The sequence below is a fragment of the Lethenteron reissneri genome, chromosome 22 (genome assembly GCF_015708825.2).
Source record: "Lethenteron reissneri isolate LAM-NWPU_2019-01 chromosome 22, ASM1570882v1, whole genome shotgun sequence".
Classification (NCBI taxonomy): domain Eukaryota; kingdom Metazoa; phylum Chordata; class Hyperoartia; order Petromyzontiformes; family Petromyzontidae; genus Lethenteron; species Lethenteron reissneri.
The window spans coordinates 4,123,819-4,143,898 of NC_083800.1; the positions used below are offsets into that span (position 1 = coordinate 4,123,819).

General features: G+C 39.6%; 1 protein-coding gene across 3 annotated transcripts in view; it reads right to left on the bottom strand.

Moving 5' to 3' along the window:
* Window positions 1-11,488, bottom strand: part of CLINT1 (clathrin interactor 1) — a 40,197-nt gene extending 28,709 nt beyond the window's left edge. For all 3 annotated transcript variants that reach the window (XM_061556401.1, XM_061556400.1, XM_061556399.1), the window contains exon 1: window positions 11,145-11,488. In XM_061556401.1, the coding sequence (XP_061412385.1) occupies window positions 11,145-11,185 (41 nt within the window). In that variant the 5' untranslated portion in view covers window positions 11,186-11,488. The remainder of the gene's footprint in view (window positions 1-11,144) is intronic.
* Window positions 11,489-20,080: the final 8,592 nt, after the last annotated feature.

The window sequence follows — 20,080 nt, forward strand, 5'->3', positions numbered from 1 at the left end:
TATAGATGCAATGCACCTCAATTAAGTTTTCGTAGGTCCAAACAAATTTAAGTCAAGACACGAAGGAGAGAACACTATGCCAATCGCACGCCTACGTTCGAACACCTGTGCACCAAGAATGATTAGGTGCAATTTAATATCGGGATTCCACAGGCGAGAGCGGTCGGGTCAGACATTTCAGCGAGCCAAGAACATTTATGGTCGGCCACTGATGTACAATAAGAAACGGCAGAGCTATAGAGCCGTAGTTACAAGAAGAGATCATGACCCTTGCATGTCTCATCAATATCACAGACCCAAGGGCCAAATGAAGCTTCCAGTTTCATAGAAACTTGAACCCTGAGTTTGATGTACTCTTTACTAAAAGTCACACGAACTGTTTATTAAGGATATAATGAATAAAGTATTTTTGTCTCAAGTATTGAATTTGCGAATATAATGTATGCTTGATAAAAAAATATATATATATATTTGAGTGTATGGTTTTCAGTGGAAGGAACTAAATCAGACAGGATTATATATAGCATTTTAAATTCAAGCTAATTAATACGGGAAATTTCTACAAAGTTAGATTAACAGAATTGGTATCGTAGTTATACATTATGATATACAGAAGCAATGCATTCCAAAACGTTAATCCTATGATCATAAAATGAAAGCATAGCCAACACATTTAATGAGCATATCATTCTGTCACTAAAATGTCTTGTTAAAAACCGACTAACAAGATATTAATTTAGCAAACAATATTTCAACTGTAATGTAATGATTAAATGTTGTTCCAATGTTCACAGGATTACATAAGAATCTTAAGCGTATATTGTAAATCTCACGTATTAAAGCTGTTAATAAATAACGGAATGTGCAGATAATAATCAACCATTACAATTTTAATCCAAAGGCTCACTTTACTGTACAAGTTTGCACAAAATACTAAACGTTTAGGAAACGCATTACGTTTTTCACACATTTAAAATGCTATGCAAAGGGAGGTTTACCTTTCGACATTCATGTAACGCTTTAGTACAAAAGTACAGCGATGTTTTTAACCAACGTAATACTTTTCATCGCTTTTATATCGCAATACCATGTAAAATAGGTGGTTTGAATGAGAAAAAAACAGCCTCGCATAGAAGAGGGTATTGAGGACTATGAAGGGCACTGAACTGGAGCCCTGGAGAGACTTAAAGAGGATAAAAATTATCACATTGGTGTCTCGTCATCCCAGTACATATTATTTACCCGATGCAATATCAAACTTGTGCTTTCATTATACAAATATTTGCCGATAATCTCAGTGCAATTCAATTTGCCACCAAAGACCCAAAGTGTATTGACTTTACAATTTCATTGTTTAAAAAAACTCGCAATCCCAGATTGTATTTTCACACCGTGGGCATTTGTGGTACTCCTTGAAAAATGGTGTAGAAAATGGGGCATTTTGAGTGTCACGTTTCAGCTTTTCATAAAACAATCATACGTGAAGATTACGATTTTTGTTTAACGCCTTGTGAAATTTTAACACGCTTAATGGAGGTTGCTTCTTGTTCATCTCACCAAAATAAAGAGAATTTTAAAATTAATACGAGGTAATGTTTACACGTTATAATTTAATGTAGCAGAAAACAGAAATTTAATTTTAATGACGATATAAGTATTTAAAATATTACACACATAATTGCTATACAATGTCACTTCTTACTGACACTACAAGTTATAATATCATTAGCTGCCTTTATAATGTTATAACATTGTCTCTGTGGTATTGGAAGTTCTTTAGTGGAGCCTTTCGAAGGTCTGTACCACTTGTTTAAACATGAATGCTAAATATACCAAGCAAACTAGTTATTATTGTATTCCTCATATTAAACGCAAAAAAATATAACACCTAAAAAAAATTCCATCAGCACTTTATTGAAATGCACTGCTAACTCCGTACTCTCGTGAATATGCACATGGCCTAAGGAATAATTTAGCAGTGTAAGTTTTCACCCTCCTTGTAAACAGTAACCCTGACTGCCGCAAACATTTAACTGGAAACAAACTCTGAAGGTACATAACAAAGACAAACATAGGAAAACGTCAATGGTTAATGCCACACCTCAACACATTTACATATGATGGTGTTGATATTATGCACATGTACAGAATGTTGGAAAAAGCAACATGATATTTTAGCAATTAGGAAAATGACTTCAACCATCCATTATTCTTCGTGTCAATCTTCCAGTTTGGTAACTCTGCATATATTAATATGAACTCTAACAAGCCAACCATGATAAATAAAACATTCTGTTAACAAATTCATACATGAACAAATTCATACATGTATGTGTACAGTCCATCAAATTATGCCCAATATTTGAATATATTTTGTATTGGTACAAACCTCTTTATGTACAAAGACACTGCACTACACAAGCAAACACAAACGTTCTCCATGTTGGTTTGATATTTTCTTAACTTATGGGGACGCCACAGTGGCGAGATGTTCTAAAACGCCAGGTGTGGCCTTCAAAGGTGCTTTAGGTAGTCCAACGAGAACACCAGTGGTGGGATGTTAACTCCCTCGCCTGGTATGCAGGTCGTGGGTTCAATTGCAATCCTAATGCCTGTACATTTGGAGTTTTCACGTTCTCCCCGTGGTCGTGTGGATTTCTCTCCGGGTCCTCCGGTATTTCCTTCCAGATTTAGAAAAAAGCATTTTAGGGTATTTGGCCGATATAAATTTCCACGTGATAAGCTACTTTGTTGAGCCATGATTTGTGGTCAGGTCGCTTATGAAAAATAGCTATGTAGCCAAGTGAGCCTTAGCTGGTAAAATAAAAAAGGTAACAACGACGAGAAAAAGGACTATAGTTACTGGTAATTAAACAAGTTTGGTGTAACGACGACCTCGGTTAAAATCCCAGCCAAAGCAAACATCAGTGGCGAGTGATAGAACCAGGCTTTGGGCTCCACCTTACGAATCCACAGACCAGCACAAATAAGGTCAAACAGCCCCAATAATGAATATGATGTGAGGGGCCAACATCCAGCAGTGGATTAATCATGTTGCTATAAATTAGACTATATGTATTTATAAGTCAACAACAGCAACACCACATTTCGAATAGTTACATTTTAAAAAAGTGTACTGTAAAAGAGTAAATAAACTAATATAGAATATAATGCATTTTATTATGACTGCAGTTATGAATATTTTTCCATATAATTGCTGCATTCTAAATATCTGCATAAAACACTAGCATCACATACGACTGAATGTGACACTTACACCCAATAGATTATGATATCTGACATTAAAATGTTTGGCAATAAATGTCATGCTGTATGGCACCTCGCTTGTCCACTGAGTTGCTCGTCCCTCAGACCACAAATGCAAGACACTCACATGGCTTGAAGTTGGCCTAGTCACCTCTGCTTGTTTAAAAAAAAAACAGGGAGTGTCACTGTTCCATGACATTTTTCACAAAGGTAGGGAGTAATAATTTTCTAAGATGTACATTAAAGCTGACATTCCATTTTAGCAGCACTGCCGTGATTATAAAATATGCAGGAGCTCCCCTAATTAAAGGACGCCTAATTGCAGTATTAATTAGATGGGAATGCATTAGCCAGTGCCAGGGACCCTGAGGGATGGAGAATTGTGGCGTTGTGTGGAAGGCCAAAAACTTAAATTCTGCAATATTTAAAACCTTTGGCGGATTAGAATGCATTAATGACAGGCAAAAGGTTAAAATTAGCCTAGATGCTCGGAATTAATTAATTTTGGGTGGGGGGGAAACTCTAGAGCTCTCAAGGAGGGCTTTTTGTCCAACCTTTGAACTCCACATCAGAGTGCTCAGCTCCTTTTAAACAAACCCTAGGAACAATGAAATGTCGTGCGGCATAAGTAATAGAACACATTATGCAGGAAGTAAAAAGTGGTAAATCAAGTGACAATGTTAATTCATGGAAAGACTCAATTATTAAAAGAAATTAAGGCAATATATTTAAAAATAAATGTATTACCACATTTGAAGAATAAATCCTCCAGACGAACAATAAAAAAATATATAATTTTACAATTAAATGTTATGTTCCAACGAAGGATTAAATTTACTAAAATTATAGTCATGGTATGAACACTAATTTGAGACAGTGAAAAGTGTTAACTATTTTTAAGTTCACTGAAAATTATAAACTGGATTGTTGTATACAAAAATCTCGCCTCCATTAGTATTGGTGGGATGATGGTATCTTTTATGTGTCATGTAAACCAAGTTATGCAAAACATCTTAGTCACTCTACACGTCACCCACCAGGAATCTAACATTAGGCTTAACTTAAATAGTGTAACTGCATATTACTGTTTAATTCTTCCCACTTTGAACAAAACCGTGTGTAAAACACTGCAACTCTATAGCTTTTTTAAATAAATAACTGCATATTACCGATACATAAATAAACTAATCACAGCCCATGTCTCTAATCACAAATATAGTACAGACTGAGAAGGCCTCATAATCAACTCCATGTCCTCTGGTGAGGATGTTCTGGGTTGGAAATTGTTGAATGTAGAAAGGTAAAAAAAGATGCATAGAACATTTGAATAAAGTTAAAAAGGTTAATGGTAAAAAAACCCACCAATTACATTATTTGCTTTGGCTCCACATGACCACATCCAGCCAAAGTAATTTTGCATGCAAAATTATTTTAAAATCATTGCATGTTTCAGTGACACAAGAAAATGTATTGTCCCACTGTTATAACTCGTGATAATTATTATATTTCTGCCGTACAATGATTACATGGAAAGTCACCGTGCACCAAGGTTAAAATTCCTAAAACTCAAGACCTGAACACTTGTTTAAATAATATTCTGGTCACCTTGAGGACTGTATCATAGTAACACCTGCCATTGTTGATGAACCTTGTACCACCTGTAGTCAGCTAAAATTGATTTAGGTACTGAAAGACTTTGAACTTACATATTACATCATAAGTGCTTCACTGGCACATCACATGAATTAATGTTATTTTCAACAGCATGCAGCACAATCCTCCACAAAAGCTTTCACTATAAGTTCAAAACAATAAGATTAGCCAAACTAACATGGCATGATGATGGCAAGAAAAATACTAAAGTGCGTCTATTTAATGGCTATGAAACAAGTGTGATGCAGGCTGCAGTCCCCCATATATGTAATGATTATCATACCTAGCATTCCGCAAACCCCTCCCCCCCTTCACTCCATCCAGCTAGCCAGCGAGCATAGCTTTGTCCTATGTAGTATATGATACACAGGGTGTTTCAAAAGACGGACCCGATTTGAAACCGCTATATCTCTGCAACCACGAACCGCACATGAATGAAACTCTTACCACTTGAAAGGGCGGGGCATAGAGTTTCAAATGATTGCTGCTAGCTGCCTCCCCCAGCGCACAAACAGCCCCTAGCCTCATTCATTCGCAAGATGGTGACCCCGCAACACAAGGCATTTTGCGTTCTGCAGTTCAGCAAGACTGAATCCGAAATTGCGGTGCAGCGTGCGTTTCAACGGCGCTTTGGCATTGATCCGCCAATGTCAAAGAGCATTCGTCGTTGGTATCGACAATTTGAGGAAACAGGCTGTTTATGCAAGGGGAAGAGCACAGGGCTACCACGCACCTCAGAGGAAAACGTAAGAGAGGCGTTTGGGACGAATTCAACTATCGTCTCGATGTTGTCCGTACAGCAGGTGGAGGGCACAGAGCATTTTAAAAATGCTAAGAAAAACTTAACTCATTAAACCATTTGTAACTTTTTGTGGGATTGTAACATGTTGCCATCGTGATATATACTGCTTTGAAATTGGGTCCATCTTTTTGAAACAACCTGTAGTATGACAGCAGAGCCCACGCATTTGCGCGGTATAAAAACGGCCACGGTGGCAAGTGGGTGGAGGTGTGATGTCACAAACCGTGGAATGTGGGTGCCGGCATCACGCAGATGTGCGGGGGTGACGTTCCCCAAGCACACGCGCCCACTTGGCGGCATACCAGCCAGTCATGAACCCAGGCAGCAATCCAGCCAGCAAACATTTTTCGAATATGACAAGATGGCGTATGACAAATAGTTTACAGCTCTTTGTCAATATACTTAGATGAAGGCCATCCAGAGGGTGCGCCTTGCCATACGTCGCCATGGTAGTCTGAGCAAGTTGAAGGGTAGGGGGAGAGGTGCAGGATTGGTTCAGATATCACTCTACACTGACGTTAGCCATGGGTGGGAATCAAACTCAGGTCACGGGGTCACCACGCAGTACGCTAATCACTATGCCACTCCTCCCCATGTAATTATTATTAATTTGAATTGGTTAGGAACACATGTTATGTGGTTACAAATAGGAACGTTCCCTTAGAAAACCATTCCAGGTTTCAAAGAAATGATACTGCATTGTACATAAAATGAGCAGAGGATACTAAGTGTGACCAAACCTGCTGTTAAATACCGCGAGACAGGTTTTGCAAGTTTCAGAGCATGGTCCCTCCCTGAAACCAGATTTTAAAAAAAAATTCCCCTTGGTAACCTAAAAGGAATAATTCACAACAGCAAATGACACCGTGTTTTACGTAATTCTTACAAAACAGTGCGACCCCTATTTTGTACAACTAATCACATTTATATGACAAATCATAGGATCTATACCCGCATATTGTAGCCAATTCTTAAATGGGTATCATGATTTTTTTCATTTCCAATTAAAGCAGTCATTTAATGCCATTACATAGTGTTCTCCTCCTTCCAAGCCATTATTGCATGGGGTCCTCGTGCCAAGACTGTTTGTACATGCACTTTTATTCGGGGCCTCTTCTCTGGTCACATCTAATATCCTCATCTTCATATTCCAGCACATCATGCCACCTCAACACTTAGTCTCGGACCACATATATAAATAATGTAAAATTAGATTTGGGCAGAAAAATAACGGTCACGGCCAGCATGCACTTGTTTCCTGACCATGGTCACATCTAACAAAAGTCAAGTCACTCTAAGTTCTTGGTTCTTTCGGTAAAGTCACGGAAAAGGGAAAAGATATTATACGAAAGCTTTAAATCAAAATTTCACTAAGTTATTTTGAAAATATTACAAAATGAAAGCAAAAACTGAGAACAAATTATAGGACTATTTGAGTATATCAATTAATTACGAACGTACCCTTACTGCAGTCTGAACTACTGCATATGAAATTTGTTTATAACTCTGCATTGACAAAATGCAGATCCACACTGAGGTTGCATTAGAGACTAAATGCTGTTAAGGGTGACAACTGTGCTTTAAGTGGTGCGAAATTAAAAGGAATTAAGCAATATAGGGTAAGTCCTATGGGTAGGCTCAAGCATAGCAGAGGCTTACAGAGAATTCCTCAAGGATTGTGCCTTCCATATGTAAAAAGGAGCACTTTAGAAAACTTGTCTCTTTAGCGTAAGTGTGCCAGCTGAAAAAAGAATGCATGTTCACTTGAGGGTAAAGAGAGGGTGAAGGGTATAACTTAAGCCCAGGCAATCCACCTGGCTGAAAAAAAAAACAGTTTAAACCATCAAATAGTTAAAGTAAAAACAATATTACATTTATCCAGTTGTGTCTCACTCAGTATCACGAATAAAAAAAAAATCAGGTGCATTCTACATAGTATGTTGGATTAAAAAGTGTTAAGAGCGGTCACTGATGGACTCCTAAACCCACTTGTATTATATCTTTGGCCACCCCGTATCTCAATGGGTATGGGATTCTCGAAATTGTCTGTGTGACACCGCCGCTTGCCTCCAAAGTGCCGGCTTTACAGATCGTCACCAAAATGTTACGTGGACTTATTACGAGGGCAGTGTTACTCAACTTCAGTCCTGAGGCTCTCTCCCTGGTCGACGCCTTTTTTGTGAATACCAATGTTTTTGGTATTCATAGTGCACACTGCATGCACCTGATGGTTGTCACCATGGACACCTGTACAGTGGTGAGGTGGCAAGGACTAGGTTCAGGAAAATTAATTATTTTTAATTGACAACCCCTACATTCCATAAACACTGGCTGCCAATAACATGTGCATGTGTGCATTTTTAGAAAACTCGTTATATAGTCATGTGTTTTTTTGTGTCCTTGCTTAAAACATTTAAACTATAATCAACCATTCTCATGTTAGCACGTGGTTTATTTGGACCAAAATACATTTTTGATGGGGAAAACTACACATTTTTCACTCAAACATTGAGCACCTTGAAAGAAGGCTATCAGACATTGCCTGATTTATCAATGAATGTCCATGACGTCAAATTATGCCATCAACTCCTTTCTTACAAAGTGGATGTTGAACCCCAAATTGTCACATGCCCTAAACAATAATTGTGGGAACGCCACTGAATGTTTAGGCGTTGTGTCCGTTTACTTGTCGTGGTAGTACACATGACTGTGCCCATCATCAGGTCCTATCAAAGCTACTTTGTCCTGCAGGTAATATCATAAGCAAATACCTTTAAGGATGAGTGAACTGCCACACATTGTTAAGTAAAATATCACTCCTTTAATGTATATAAAGGGACTAAGTGGTAAGTAGAATTGCAGAAAACCCCATTACTGTATTCTACATCTCTGCATCCACATGTGATGCCTGCCATCACCAACCCGCACTAACCAGCAAAGTGACATGGTCAAATAACCTGCAGATTATAGACAACAAATGAATGGATAAGTGAGGAAATAAAACTAGAACGCTTAACCTTTGCATAAACGAGTACATTTTTTGCCAGACTTGGTGATATGACGCACAGTTAAAGTATTATTTATAGTAAAAATCATATCTGAAATTTTTTAACTGTTCAGATTTTTTGGAATACCTTTAAGTAGCACCATACTCTATGTGTAAAGTGGGTTGTATAATGTGACTTCACATTGTATCGGGCATCAACGGTTACAGTACTTCCTCTTAAAGTTGTGCAATCTAGCAACAGCAATGTTGTCAACCAAAACATGCGTGGAAGCTCACAACCATTACTTAAACATAAACATTCTTATACTTAAATGAGGATGAGTCTATGTATACCAATTTAAATGCCACTAATTTTGTAATGTTAAGAACATCACGTTGTTCCTGTTGTCCAAGACAAACTAACACCATGAACATCGAAGTGTAAATAATGACCATAATAAAAACTTACTTTATTAATATAATAATCACTATTCTTTGTTTGGTTTTATTAGTCTTAATATCCCATGTAACAGTGCAATAAATACACCTGTTGCGACAATCTTGAAGCAACTTTTGGAGTGGTAAAACATTACGAATATTTGGATTATAGGGACAGACGTGTATGCAACGATGAGGAATACAAAAAAAGGCCTGTAATGAAAAAGCAAACATGTTTAAAATTCACCAAATTGTACTGCAGACGAGTTGCCCAATTTGCCACACCCAATACATTCCACGTCAAAACCTTAAAGTTCACTTACCAGTTGTCCGAGTACCATAAAGTGCTGTAACAGTGTTATATTTCAAAGTCCTCTGGTCCTATAGACTTCACCGAGGTCGAAATGGCCAATGTTAACGCACCCAATCATCGACATGCTTTTAGCATTTGAGGCGTATACCTTATCGCTCATGTAAAACTGGTGAAGTATATGCATATGGGTTCATTGAGAAATTTGCATTTGTTAGTCAACGTGGAAAACACTGCACGTTTCGTGGAAAATACAAAAAAAATCGGAATGACAAGGCATTTAAGTAATACACGTAACAGTCAGGCCATGAAGGAAGAGTAATCGTTCATTTTCAAGGTAATCGTCCCAAATTGTAATTACTGTACGGTAGTTTCCATAATTCGATTTTTCCAAAAAAAGGTATATTGTCAAACTATGCTTCCTGGTTTTTTTTCCAGAGCTTAAAGCACAAAACCTGCACGAAAACACCCGAGATGTTTGCGTGGCTAGTTGCATAATACACCTCAAGTGTTTCAACATACAGTACCGTCGTTTTTAATTAAAATATGGAAATAAAAATGAAGTACCAAGCTGCTGCTTTACTGAACATGTACATGATATAACAATAACTCATACGATTATGTTATTAATATCACTGTACTGAAACATAACCGTGTTTGACAGGCTGGCCTTATTCAGGAAATATTGAGGTTTAGTCTTAAGTCTTCATAGCTTAAGTTGGGTGGTGATGGCTTGTCATATGATGGGATCGATGGGGGGGGTGCAGGCGGTCATCTTTGATATCTTATGCATTCTACAAGGGAATAACGATACAGGCTTAAGATGCGCGTTCAGATCCAAGTCTTCTCTTGTATTTACTTCCCTAGGCTGGCCCGTAGTATACTACACGAATTAGATGTCCCATTAACGATTCAAAAGAGACCCTGTTAAAGGCGCGCCATTACTTAATGCTAGTAACATCCCTGCCAAAGAAATTCCAATAATATCACCGTCAATGTGTACCTGTGCTGTGTCCTATGCCGTCCTACACACATTGAATGTCCCATTGATGATAGAAAATGTACTTTCACGTATCAGGCGCGCCATTATGCTACTGCAGTGGCATTCTACAAACATGCCCATTCATTTGAACGTCAAAAGAAAGCAGCGACATGACAGCGTCCTTGGTCGTAATTTGCGAGACTTCTTCCCAAGAGACACAACTTCACACTCGTAGTGTGTGCGAGCCTGCGATACGCAAACGTGGTACACCACAGTGCCTACAAAGCAGCAACATCGTTGTTTTTTTAAAATCTGGGCCTTGCCTTCGTAAACGGGCCAGCGAAGGCCTAAGTCGCCACCTCTTTCCTAGAAAACCTACCGCCCACGAGGCACCAAACCCGGCCGAGGGAAGTACCACGAGGGTCTATGGCGGCGGTGAGCCGGGTGGTCATGGGGGGGGTGGGGGGGGTGTGAGAGTCGGGTGTCCAGGGAGACACATTTCCACGCGTCTGGCACCACGGCAAAAATTAAAACGCGAACCGCCGCGCTCTTTTTAATGAACGACGGCTAAGAATACGACGGCAGAGGTGAACACGACAGCGAGAGAGCGAGCGAGACGAGAGACGCGTTTGGCGGCGGGGAGGTCAGCCATTTCCTGCATACGTGGAGGTGGTGGAGAGGGGAGCGCAGCGGCGGTGACACTTACGCTTTGTCCAAGTACTCGCGCATTTTCCACATGCTAATCATCTTGCCGCCTTTATTCGTGAGAGGGGGGGGGACGATGATGATGCCGAGAGTCTGGAGGAGAAGTAGCACACGACGACGACGACGGCGACGACGAAATAAACGAGGCAGGCTTTTTTTCTTGTTGTTTGTTTAGAAGGAGGAGGAGGAGAAGAAGGGAGAACGGGAGGAGAAGAGAGAAAAAAAAACCCTCCCCCCCGCAGAAATGCAAAGCAAAATTAAAGAGAAAACGCGTCCAACGCGGAAGCCGCGAGGCCGGCAACAGCGTCACTCTTGCAGCCGGGAGGTTGAGGTGGCCGCGCACCGGAAGCGCTTCGCTAAGAGCCGCGTCACGTGGGCGGGGATCGCGACGTGTCAGACGCGGGGGGGGGGGAGGGGTTTACACGATTTTATTTAATTTATTAACTCTGTCTGTTGTTGTTGATGGCGTTGTTGTTGTCGTTGTTGTTGTCGTATCCTCAAATCTTGTAACTGAATTTTAACCCACTTCACAATGTCGTATCGACTGCAAACTTGGTATACTTATGTCATACCGATGACAATTCTATATTCTATCATGAAACTTTTTTTTGGGAAGCATATTATATTTTTTACGACGTAGAATTGTAATGTATTACCTACTGTTAGTAACTCAGCTTATTGTAGAGTATATTTAGTATACTGATGATGCTATGTAGTTTATACTTTAGTTGTTTACGTGGTGGTTTTAGTTACTGCAGCTACATACTATTAACACTCCTTCCCTTTATTAATGCTACCCCTATCCCCTCCCTTTGATGCTGCTAATCCTGCATAATGCACGGGCATAAGTAGTACTAATCACATACCTGCATTTCCCATAATATGCTAAATTCCTCTTGATATGCAAATTCCTTTGTCAAGGCGCTCTTCCCCCTCCAACCCAGCTTAAATATATATGCTGCCAAGCCTGGTGGTGTTCATTCAGACGCTATCTTTCTGACAGACCTGTTCTTCACCTGAGGACGGCTGCTTGCGTTGTGGCCAAAACGTCGTGAGAATTATTATGTTTTATTTTTATTATTTTATTATTTCCATTCTACGTGACTTTACCGAAAGAACCAAGAAGATATTTTTTACATGTTATGTTTCGGCTTGGGTATTATTGTCCACGCTCAACTCACGTTGGCTGTAAATCACCATGGCCCCTTACGTTATGGCAAGCCTCGGGGCCACTTCCTGGAGTCGTGGAGTTCTGCCATTACTCGTACGTTATATTTCATTAAAGCGTGTTTTTAAAAAAGTATTTTCAACATTACTTATTTTACACGCTTTTATTTAATGTATTAACTCACTCTGTCTGTTGTTGTTGTCGTATCCTCAAATCTTGTAACTCAAATTTAACCCACTTCCCAATGTGGTATCGACTGCAAACTTGGTATACTTATGTCATACTGATGACAATTCTATATTTTATCATACAAAATAAAAATTATATATATTTTTTATATTTCTTTTTATATGTTATGTTTCGGCTTGGGTCTAATTGTCGACGGTCAACTGACGTTGGCTGTAATTGACTACGGTCCCTTACGTTACGGCAAGCTTCGGGGCCACTTTCTGGAGTCGTGTAGTTCTGCCATTACTCGTACATTTCATAAAAGCGTGTTTTAAAAAAAGTTTTTTTTTAATATTACTTATTTTGTGTGTTCGTTACATTCCTTCCACGTTGCGGTGGTGGTCGAGCAAATAATAGGGGGAGCTCGCCAGCGGTGCGCCTCTGTTAAAGGACTTGGAAACCGTGACGCCTTTGCCGACCCCTGACTGACCGTGGGAGTCCAATTCACCATGGGAGTTCGGATTACCATGGGAATCCAGTTAACCATGGAAGTCCAGTTCACCATGAAAGTCCAGTTGACTAGGGAGGGCCAATTCACCATTGTAGTCTAGTTTACCATGAAAATCCAGTTTACTATGGAAATCCAGTTGACTAGGGAGGGCCAGTTCCCCATTGAAGTCTAGTTTTCCATGAAAATCCAGTTTACCATGGAAGTCCAGTTTATCATGGGCGGTGGTTTTCAACCTCGGGCTCCAGAGCCGCGTGCAGCTCTTCAAGGACTGCTTCGTGACACCGTTTTTAAGGATCACCGTCTCGTATTCACGTGCATTTTGCGGCTCTTGAAATATTTAGGGTTTTTTTTGTGAATTCGAAAAAAATGGCACTTGTGATTTTGGTTGCTGCCCCCTGGGGTAGGGCAATTTATAGTTCAATAATCAAAATCATCCAGCGCTCAAGTTTTACTCTGCTTAATCGGATGAGAACTCAAGAAACCAGGATATAGACTCATTTGTACCCAACTTGATTGAATCGTGAACTTTAAAAAGTTCTGTACTGCAAACTAAGCTAAATATTAGAAATCAGAGCAAAAATAACCAAATACTGTCCAGCATATGTTAGAGAATAAAGATTAACCAAATTGAAATTAGAGCAAAAAGATTGGCACTACAGAATAAATTGAAAACAGTGCCCAAACATATATCAACGTTAAAATGCATGTTTTGTTATCGAAGTTTGGCTCGGTCAACTAATTTACAGACACAACATGGATTTCGAGTAATTATTGCACCAATATGTAAACAGACAAAGCATATAATCATCAGCAAACCATGGTCAATCCACTCCTGTAAGATTGGTGAGAGGGTTTTTTTAATGTTTCTCTTAAATTTTGTCTTCGTGCTATCCCCCAATTATAAACCTAACTCGCCTTTTGCCCGTCCAAGAACGGGTGTATTGCAGTAAATCAGAAACTTGCAAGCGGAAAAGCAGATTGCGATGTGATATTCATTGCATCCATTCGTGTGCAATTTGTGAGGCCGCGGTGACACAGACTTGTTTAATTTAAAGGTTGTGATATTTAAATAAAATAAAAATCCGGAGATTGCGTGACGTCAGCGTTCTGCCTTTGTACTGAGGGTTGTAAGTTGACACTGAGGAGGGGGGAGGAGGCACCTCGCCCCCCCATGTGGAGTGACGTCACCCGCTAATTATTATTAATGAGGGGCGGGTCCATGTGGAGGACGTAACCTGTTCATGATGATTAATTAGGGGGGCTGGTCGACGTGGAGTGACGTCACGCGCGTTACACACTGACATTCTTGGGTAAATATAGTAGTAAATTGTGATTAGTATGCAGGGTTGTCATCTCTGAAGTACACAAACATTATAAAAAAGGAATATTTCACTGCCACAAAGAGGGGAGAACTACCGTACATGTAAACTGACAAGCACATAGACGTCTAATGCCCTGTGCAGAATTACAGAATTCCCAGGATAGCTTTGTAAAAAAACGGACGACCCTGTGAATACCAGGACAGTTGGCAACCCTAATAAAGAGTTTCTCGTTACGAAGGCTGGGGCTTTTATGGTGATCAGGTCATGTGTGGGGTGCTTGGAGGGTTCAAGTTGATATTTTTAATTTTCAGAAATAGGATTTATCCAAATTAATTGAAGAACCCAATTAAATGTCATGGGTTTTCTTTTTTTTGCTCAGTCATTTGTGACCTGGGTGGGTCCATCAGCACACGACATTTATGAAGCTGCTTTAAGCACAAGCAGCAGATTTCAACTGAACGGTGCCAGCTCAGCAAACGATGGCTTCTGAGCCACCCAGCCACCTCTCATTGATTACAAACGTGCCTCTTGTTGAATCTACACATGCCACTCTGATAGAGTTCACAACACCACACGAGGTATTGCACCTTCCCACAGGCTCTTCTATAGAGGGTTTCATAGCTAAAGATTAATTATGTGAAATAAAGTGAAGAGCTACATGAAGTGTTTTTCTATTTTAGTGCTGTCATTGTTGGTACCATCAATTGGCTGCAGTCGAGACGTAATTTAATGACAGGTGAACACATGCATCGAAAGATGTAAGAATCGATCAATTATCATTACTGCAAATTATACGCAAATGGTTGGCGAATGTTACATTTAGCATAATGGTGTTCACAAAACTTGGAAAACGCGACGGAAAAAATACGTGGGAAATAGCACATCCAAGATGGCAAAATTAAGAAAATAAAGCAATTTATTACTTACCATGAATTATGAACCAGAATCATACGGGCGATTTGTTGCAAATCTGGTATTATCCCACTTGAATCACACGGCCATTTCATATGTAGACATTTTATTGTACAGGGTTTTGATACGATTTTCCCAGCTGAAAGCAATGTATGGAATGATGCCTTGGATACTAGACTGATTGATTGGTGAGTATTATCATAATTCATATTCACATGAAGTCATTTTTTTGTTTTTTAACACGTTTTCCATCTGGTGTGAAATCTGGTGACACTACTTCATTCAACTGGCGTCCTCACACGCCAGGTGTGGCCTTCAAAGGTGCTTTAGGTGGCCCAACGAGAGCACCACAGTGGTGGGATGTTAACTACCTCGCCTGGTATGCAGAAAGTCGTGGGTTTTACCCCGAACCTGATGCCTGCTGTATGTTTGGAGTTTGCGTGTTCTCCACGTGGTCGTGTGGATGTTTTTCTCTGGGTCCTCCGGTTTTCACCGTCCACACTTAGAAGCACTAGAATTTCGGCGGCCTAGCTCCAGGAGAGGGCTTCTCGGCCCTTCACGCCTCTCCCGTCGCCCCCACTGATGTCCTCTTCTTCTCCCCCCCCTACCCAATGTGTGCAGATACTACTATTGTGTGTAAAGGGTGTGTAGGAATATATGCCTACAAAATAAATGTCTTTTGGGGGGGGGGGGGGCGTCGACAATTTTTGGAAACTTGTTGGATCAACTTTTTACTCCCACATCTAGGAGGGGGGAGAGGTCCACTTTCCATAACGTTTTGTTTCAGACCTTCTGAAAGACTCTCATAATTTAGTTGATGATGCGTTTCGAGTATTTGGCTGCTATACATTTCCACTTGATAAGCCACTTGGTTTGTGGCCAGGTCGCCTCTTTAAAATAACTATATAGCACAGTGAGCTTTACCTGGTAAAGTAAAAAAAAATGTTCAGCCGAACAGATAAGACTTGCCGAGATATAAAGATACACAGGTTGTATAAACGAAAGACAACACACACTATAGAGGAGAGAGAGCTGACTTGACATAGAGAGATTAGTCAGGTAAGAGCCAGACCAGGCATAGAGATGAGACATTCACAACATATACAGATTATTGATATGAAAGCAACATAAACAAAAGGTGAGGGATCTGGAAGCGAGATCTGGAGACAATAAGTACAGAATATCGGTAACCACGTACAGAAGTTATAATTCCACAGTGCCATGTGACGTAATGTTCTGAAGTCACATTGCCTGCAATCACGTCCCAATTTTATTACGTGGCCCGTCAAAGATAAAGTTGAAGAACCATCCTCTATTCATTTGTTAAGAGGTTTTCAGCTCCTACATGTTGCAACACGAATCTCTTGCTGCCAGCGTTATGGCATGCAGGATCGTGGAATTTCACAGTAACCTGTAGATGTACATACGTAATATTTGGGTAATGCGAAATAATTCCTTTCAACGTTTGAGACTGTCTCTTTTATGAGTGAGTCTTGGAATGCATGGTTGTAAACGAATGATACGCATTTTTTCGTGGAAATAAATAGGCATTGACTCATTGATTGCAATGTTTCTGTACACTCACGATACATGTATTGAATAGTGTGTGAAAGAATTGATTATTAAAATACTGGCGGATGTGGGAGGTGTTGGGCAGATGGACAAATGAGGCATTGCAGAGCTGAGATAAGTGGGAAGAGAATGGGAGCTCAGGATCAATTACATCTTTAAGGTTTCTGCACGGTTGGCTACACACCTCTGATTAGCATGATTTGCTTCGTACGGTGCGAAAGAAGTTCAACATACATACACGATTTCACGCCAGTGTCAATGAGGTGTATGCTCAAACTGTAGTCTTTACCCAGTGGTATTTTTTTTGCTGATGCAGGCTGCTGCAGCTCTGGCCAAAAAAAAAGACTGAAACCCCTTCAGAATACATGCAAATAAACTAAAAAATGAAGTAATCCACAATTATATACACGTGGACGTTTTAGCACTAAATCTGATAACACGTCGATTTGAAATGATATTCTTCTGCCACAAAGAATTAATGTAACATCGTCCGACAAAAACAAAGTCGCAGCTGGTTTTGTCAGCTGTTCATTCCTCATTGTGTGCTGGGTATGGTGATGACAAGATTGATGGATTTGACCACCAACTTCTAAATATTAATTCCTAATCAGGAAGGGACAATCACACTTTTAAAAAATGAGTGAACTTAAAGCAATTCTGATTTAATTGGAAGGGCATGTCAGTATAGCACAATACAGCAAAGGAAGTTAATCAGAAATGTATTTACATAAACTTTAGCTATGGCAGAATGCCACATGTTAGCATTGGCGTGACAAATTGCAGTATATCATTTTTTGAACGTGCAACCATTGACTGGGAAATACTTTAATTTTTCAGGATCAGAGGAAACTAATGTGCAATTAATCGCGTGATATGGTCGTAAATTGTCACCGTTGTTGTTTTGTCCATCCAGCACCTTTCCATAGCCCTCTGGGGCCTCATTTCCGGATGGGAGTTGCTATCGGGCAGATGAGCCCCTCATTCCAAGCAGAAGAGCATGCTGTGAGCAGTAGGTGGGTCACCCTCTGACTAATTAGCTTCCTGCTTTCATAATTGGCGGCCCTGCCACAAACCACCAGTCAATGTTATATTTAGCTTCGCACCTGTAATCAGTATAACCTTCTAGCAACGACCATCACCATCATTTTTACCATAATTGCCGGCAGCGACACTTGTTAACTATACAGTATATTAAAAAAAAACGCATTTTCATTTATTAAAGTTCCGTGATATAGTACTGCATGTGTGTGCTTTTTGGTGTGGTTGTGCAGCATTTCACTTCTAATAATGTATGTAAAATATATAAATAATTATTCATGTAATCCCTTTGTCAATTCTCTGCTGGATGAAGGCATCCCCATGCGACATCGGTCGGGTTGGTGAAGGGGTCGGTGGACCCAGGACCAGTTCCTTTCTGAATCTGGGCCTGTCCAGGAATCAAATGAAAGCTACGAGATGCATAGCACAGTGCACATTATTATGCCTTTTTATTCAGTGATCTGTCAATGAACATCACTTTCACAGTTATCTTGTTTTCATGTGGCACTTCATTAATGAATACGCGAATTACCAGTATATTACCCTTTTTAATGCTTTATATAACTTCGACTACACATATTCTTTGGGTCTTTGGGTAAAGTCACGTAGATAGGTTGAAAGAAAATAACAAAAAAATACGTTTCGATCACAACACAAGCAATCGTCATCGAGAGGAGATGACGATCACTTGTGTTGCGATCGAAACGTCGTAGTTTTTTGTTATTTTCTTTCAACCTATCTACGTGACTTTACCGAAAGACTCAAAGAATATGAATACCTGCAGTCACAAAAGCTTTAAGTCAAGATTAAGACTACACATTTAAAATACCTTGGGAAAGAAATAAAGAGATTGCAAGATTTTAGTAGCGCGCATCTCTTAAATCAAGGCATCCTTATACATTATTCTAAAAGAGAATCCCATTAGCCCAGATAACAACGGATGCTCATTTTTCTCGACGAATCGGCTTATAATCCATTACCATTATGGCCATCCACTTAATGTCCGGAAGTTTTAGGGATTCTCATTTTTTTTCTTTGTCCCTCCAAAAATTGAAAAAAAATTCCACAACTCTACATCACTTCCAATTACAGCGCCCAAAAAAAGCTCGTGAATGTTTTTTCCCCAAGTGCACGAAATAGTAGGCCTCTCTCGCGTGAGTTTTTCAGTTCAAAAAAGTGTTTATAACCAAATGTGGAATAAAATTCCAAATGAATTGAAATGATGCCAATTTGGTGGAAAAATATACGGAATACTTTATAGCTATGAAAACATCTCTTACAACCAATTTATAAATTTAACAGCATTGTCCATATTCTTGGTTCTTTCGGTAAAGTCACGTAGAAGGGAAACAATAAAATAATAAAATATAAAACGATAAAATGTATTATTTGATTTTTTCCCGTCTACGTAACTTTACCGAAAGAACCAAGAATATGAATCCCTGCAGCCACGAAAGCTTTAAATCAAAAAGCATTGTCCATAGTTGATTTGACTCATTATAAAATGACGCTATAGATAGCACTATACACCTGTACGTGTATTTTTAAATCCTTTATATTAAGTTCACTTGCGCGCTTGCTTGCTTATGACCGTGCAAATCTTTCGGTCGTTTTTTAACCCATTTCCCGTGATCCAATTGAGCTGACATTTTGCACACAGACTCGTTGTGCGTGACAATTAATGTTCGTGAAAAAAAGTTTTCTCCAAAATTTTACACTTTTTAGGACAAAAATATTACGTTTAATTACCAATTGCTTAATGGTGCCATGCAATCATCTGACCCTTAGGTGGCAGCCATCTCAAGCCAGAGGACGAGATGACTCTAGCCGCCACGCATATAAAGGATTTATAGTGAAAAACTTTGTTTTTACGGGTTATACTTGTTCGATGTACATACGTATGTTGAACTTATTTCGCACCGCACATAGCCAACTGTGTTAATCGGAGGTAGACTGCAAATTTAACATGCGTTCAAGTATGTTACAGGTCGCGTGGGTATTATGTGGAACATTATGAAGCTCCGTAACAAAATGAGTTTTGCAAAGGTAATCTAAGCAAATTTTTCACGATGTTCTGACCTTCATTGTGTGTTTACCTAATCGCTGCCATGGATGGCATGATAATCGTCACCATTCCTGAAATGCGTGCGTGACATGCCCATGGTTAGAAAGTCGAAATTCACACAAATATATTTTTAGTGATTCTTTTTTCCTTTGTTTGTGTCCACGCCTCTCTGCGCTTTACA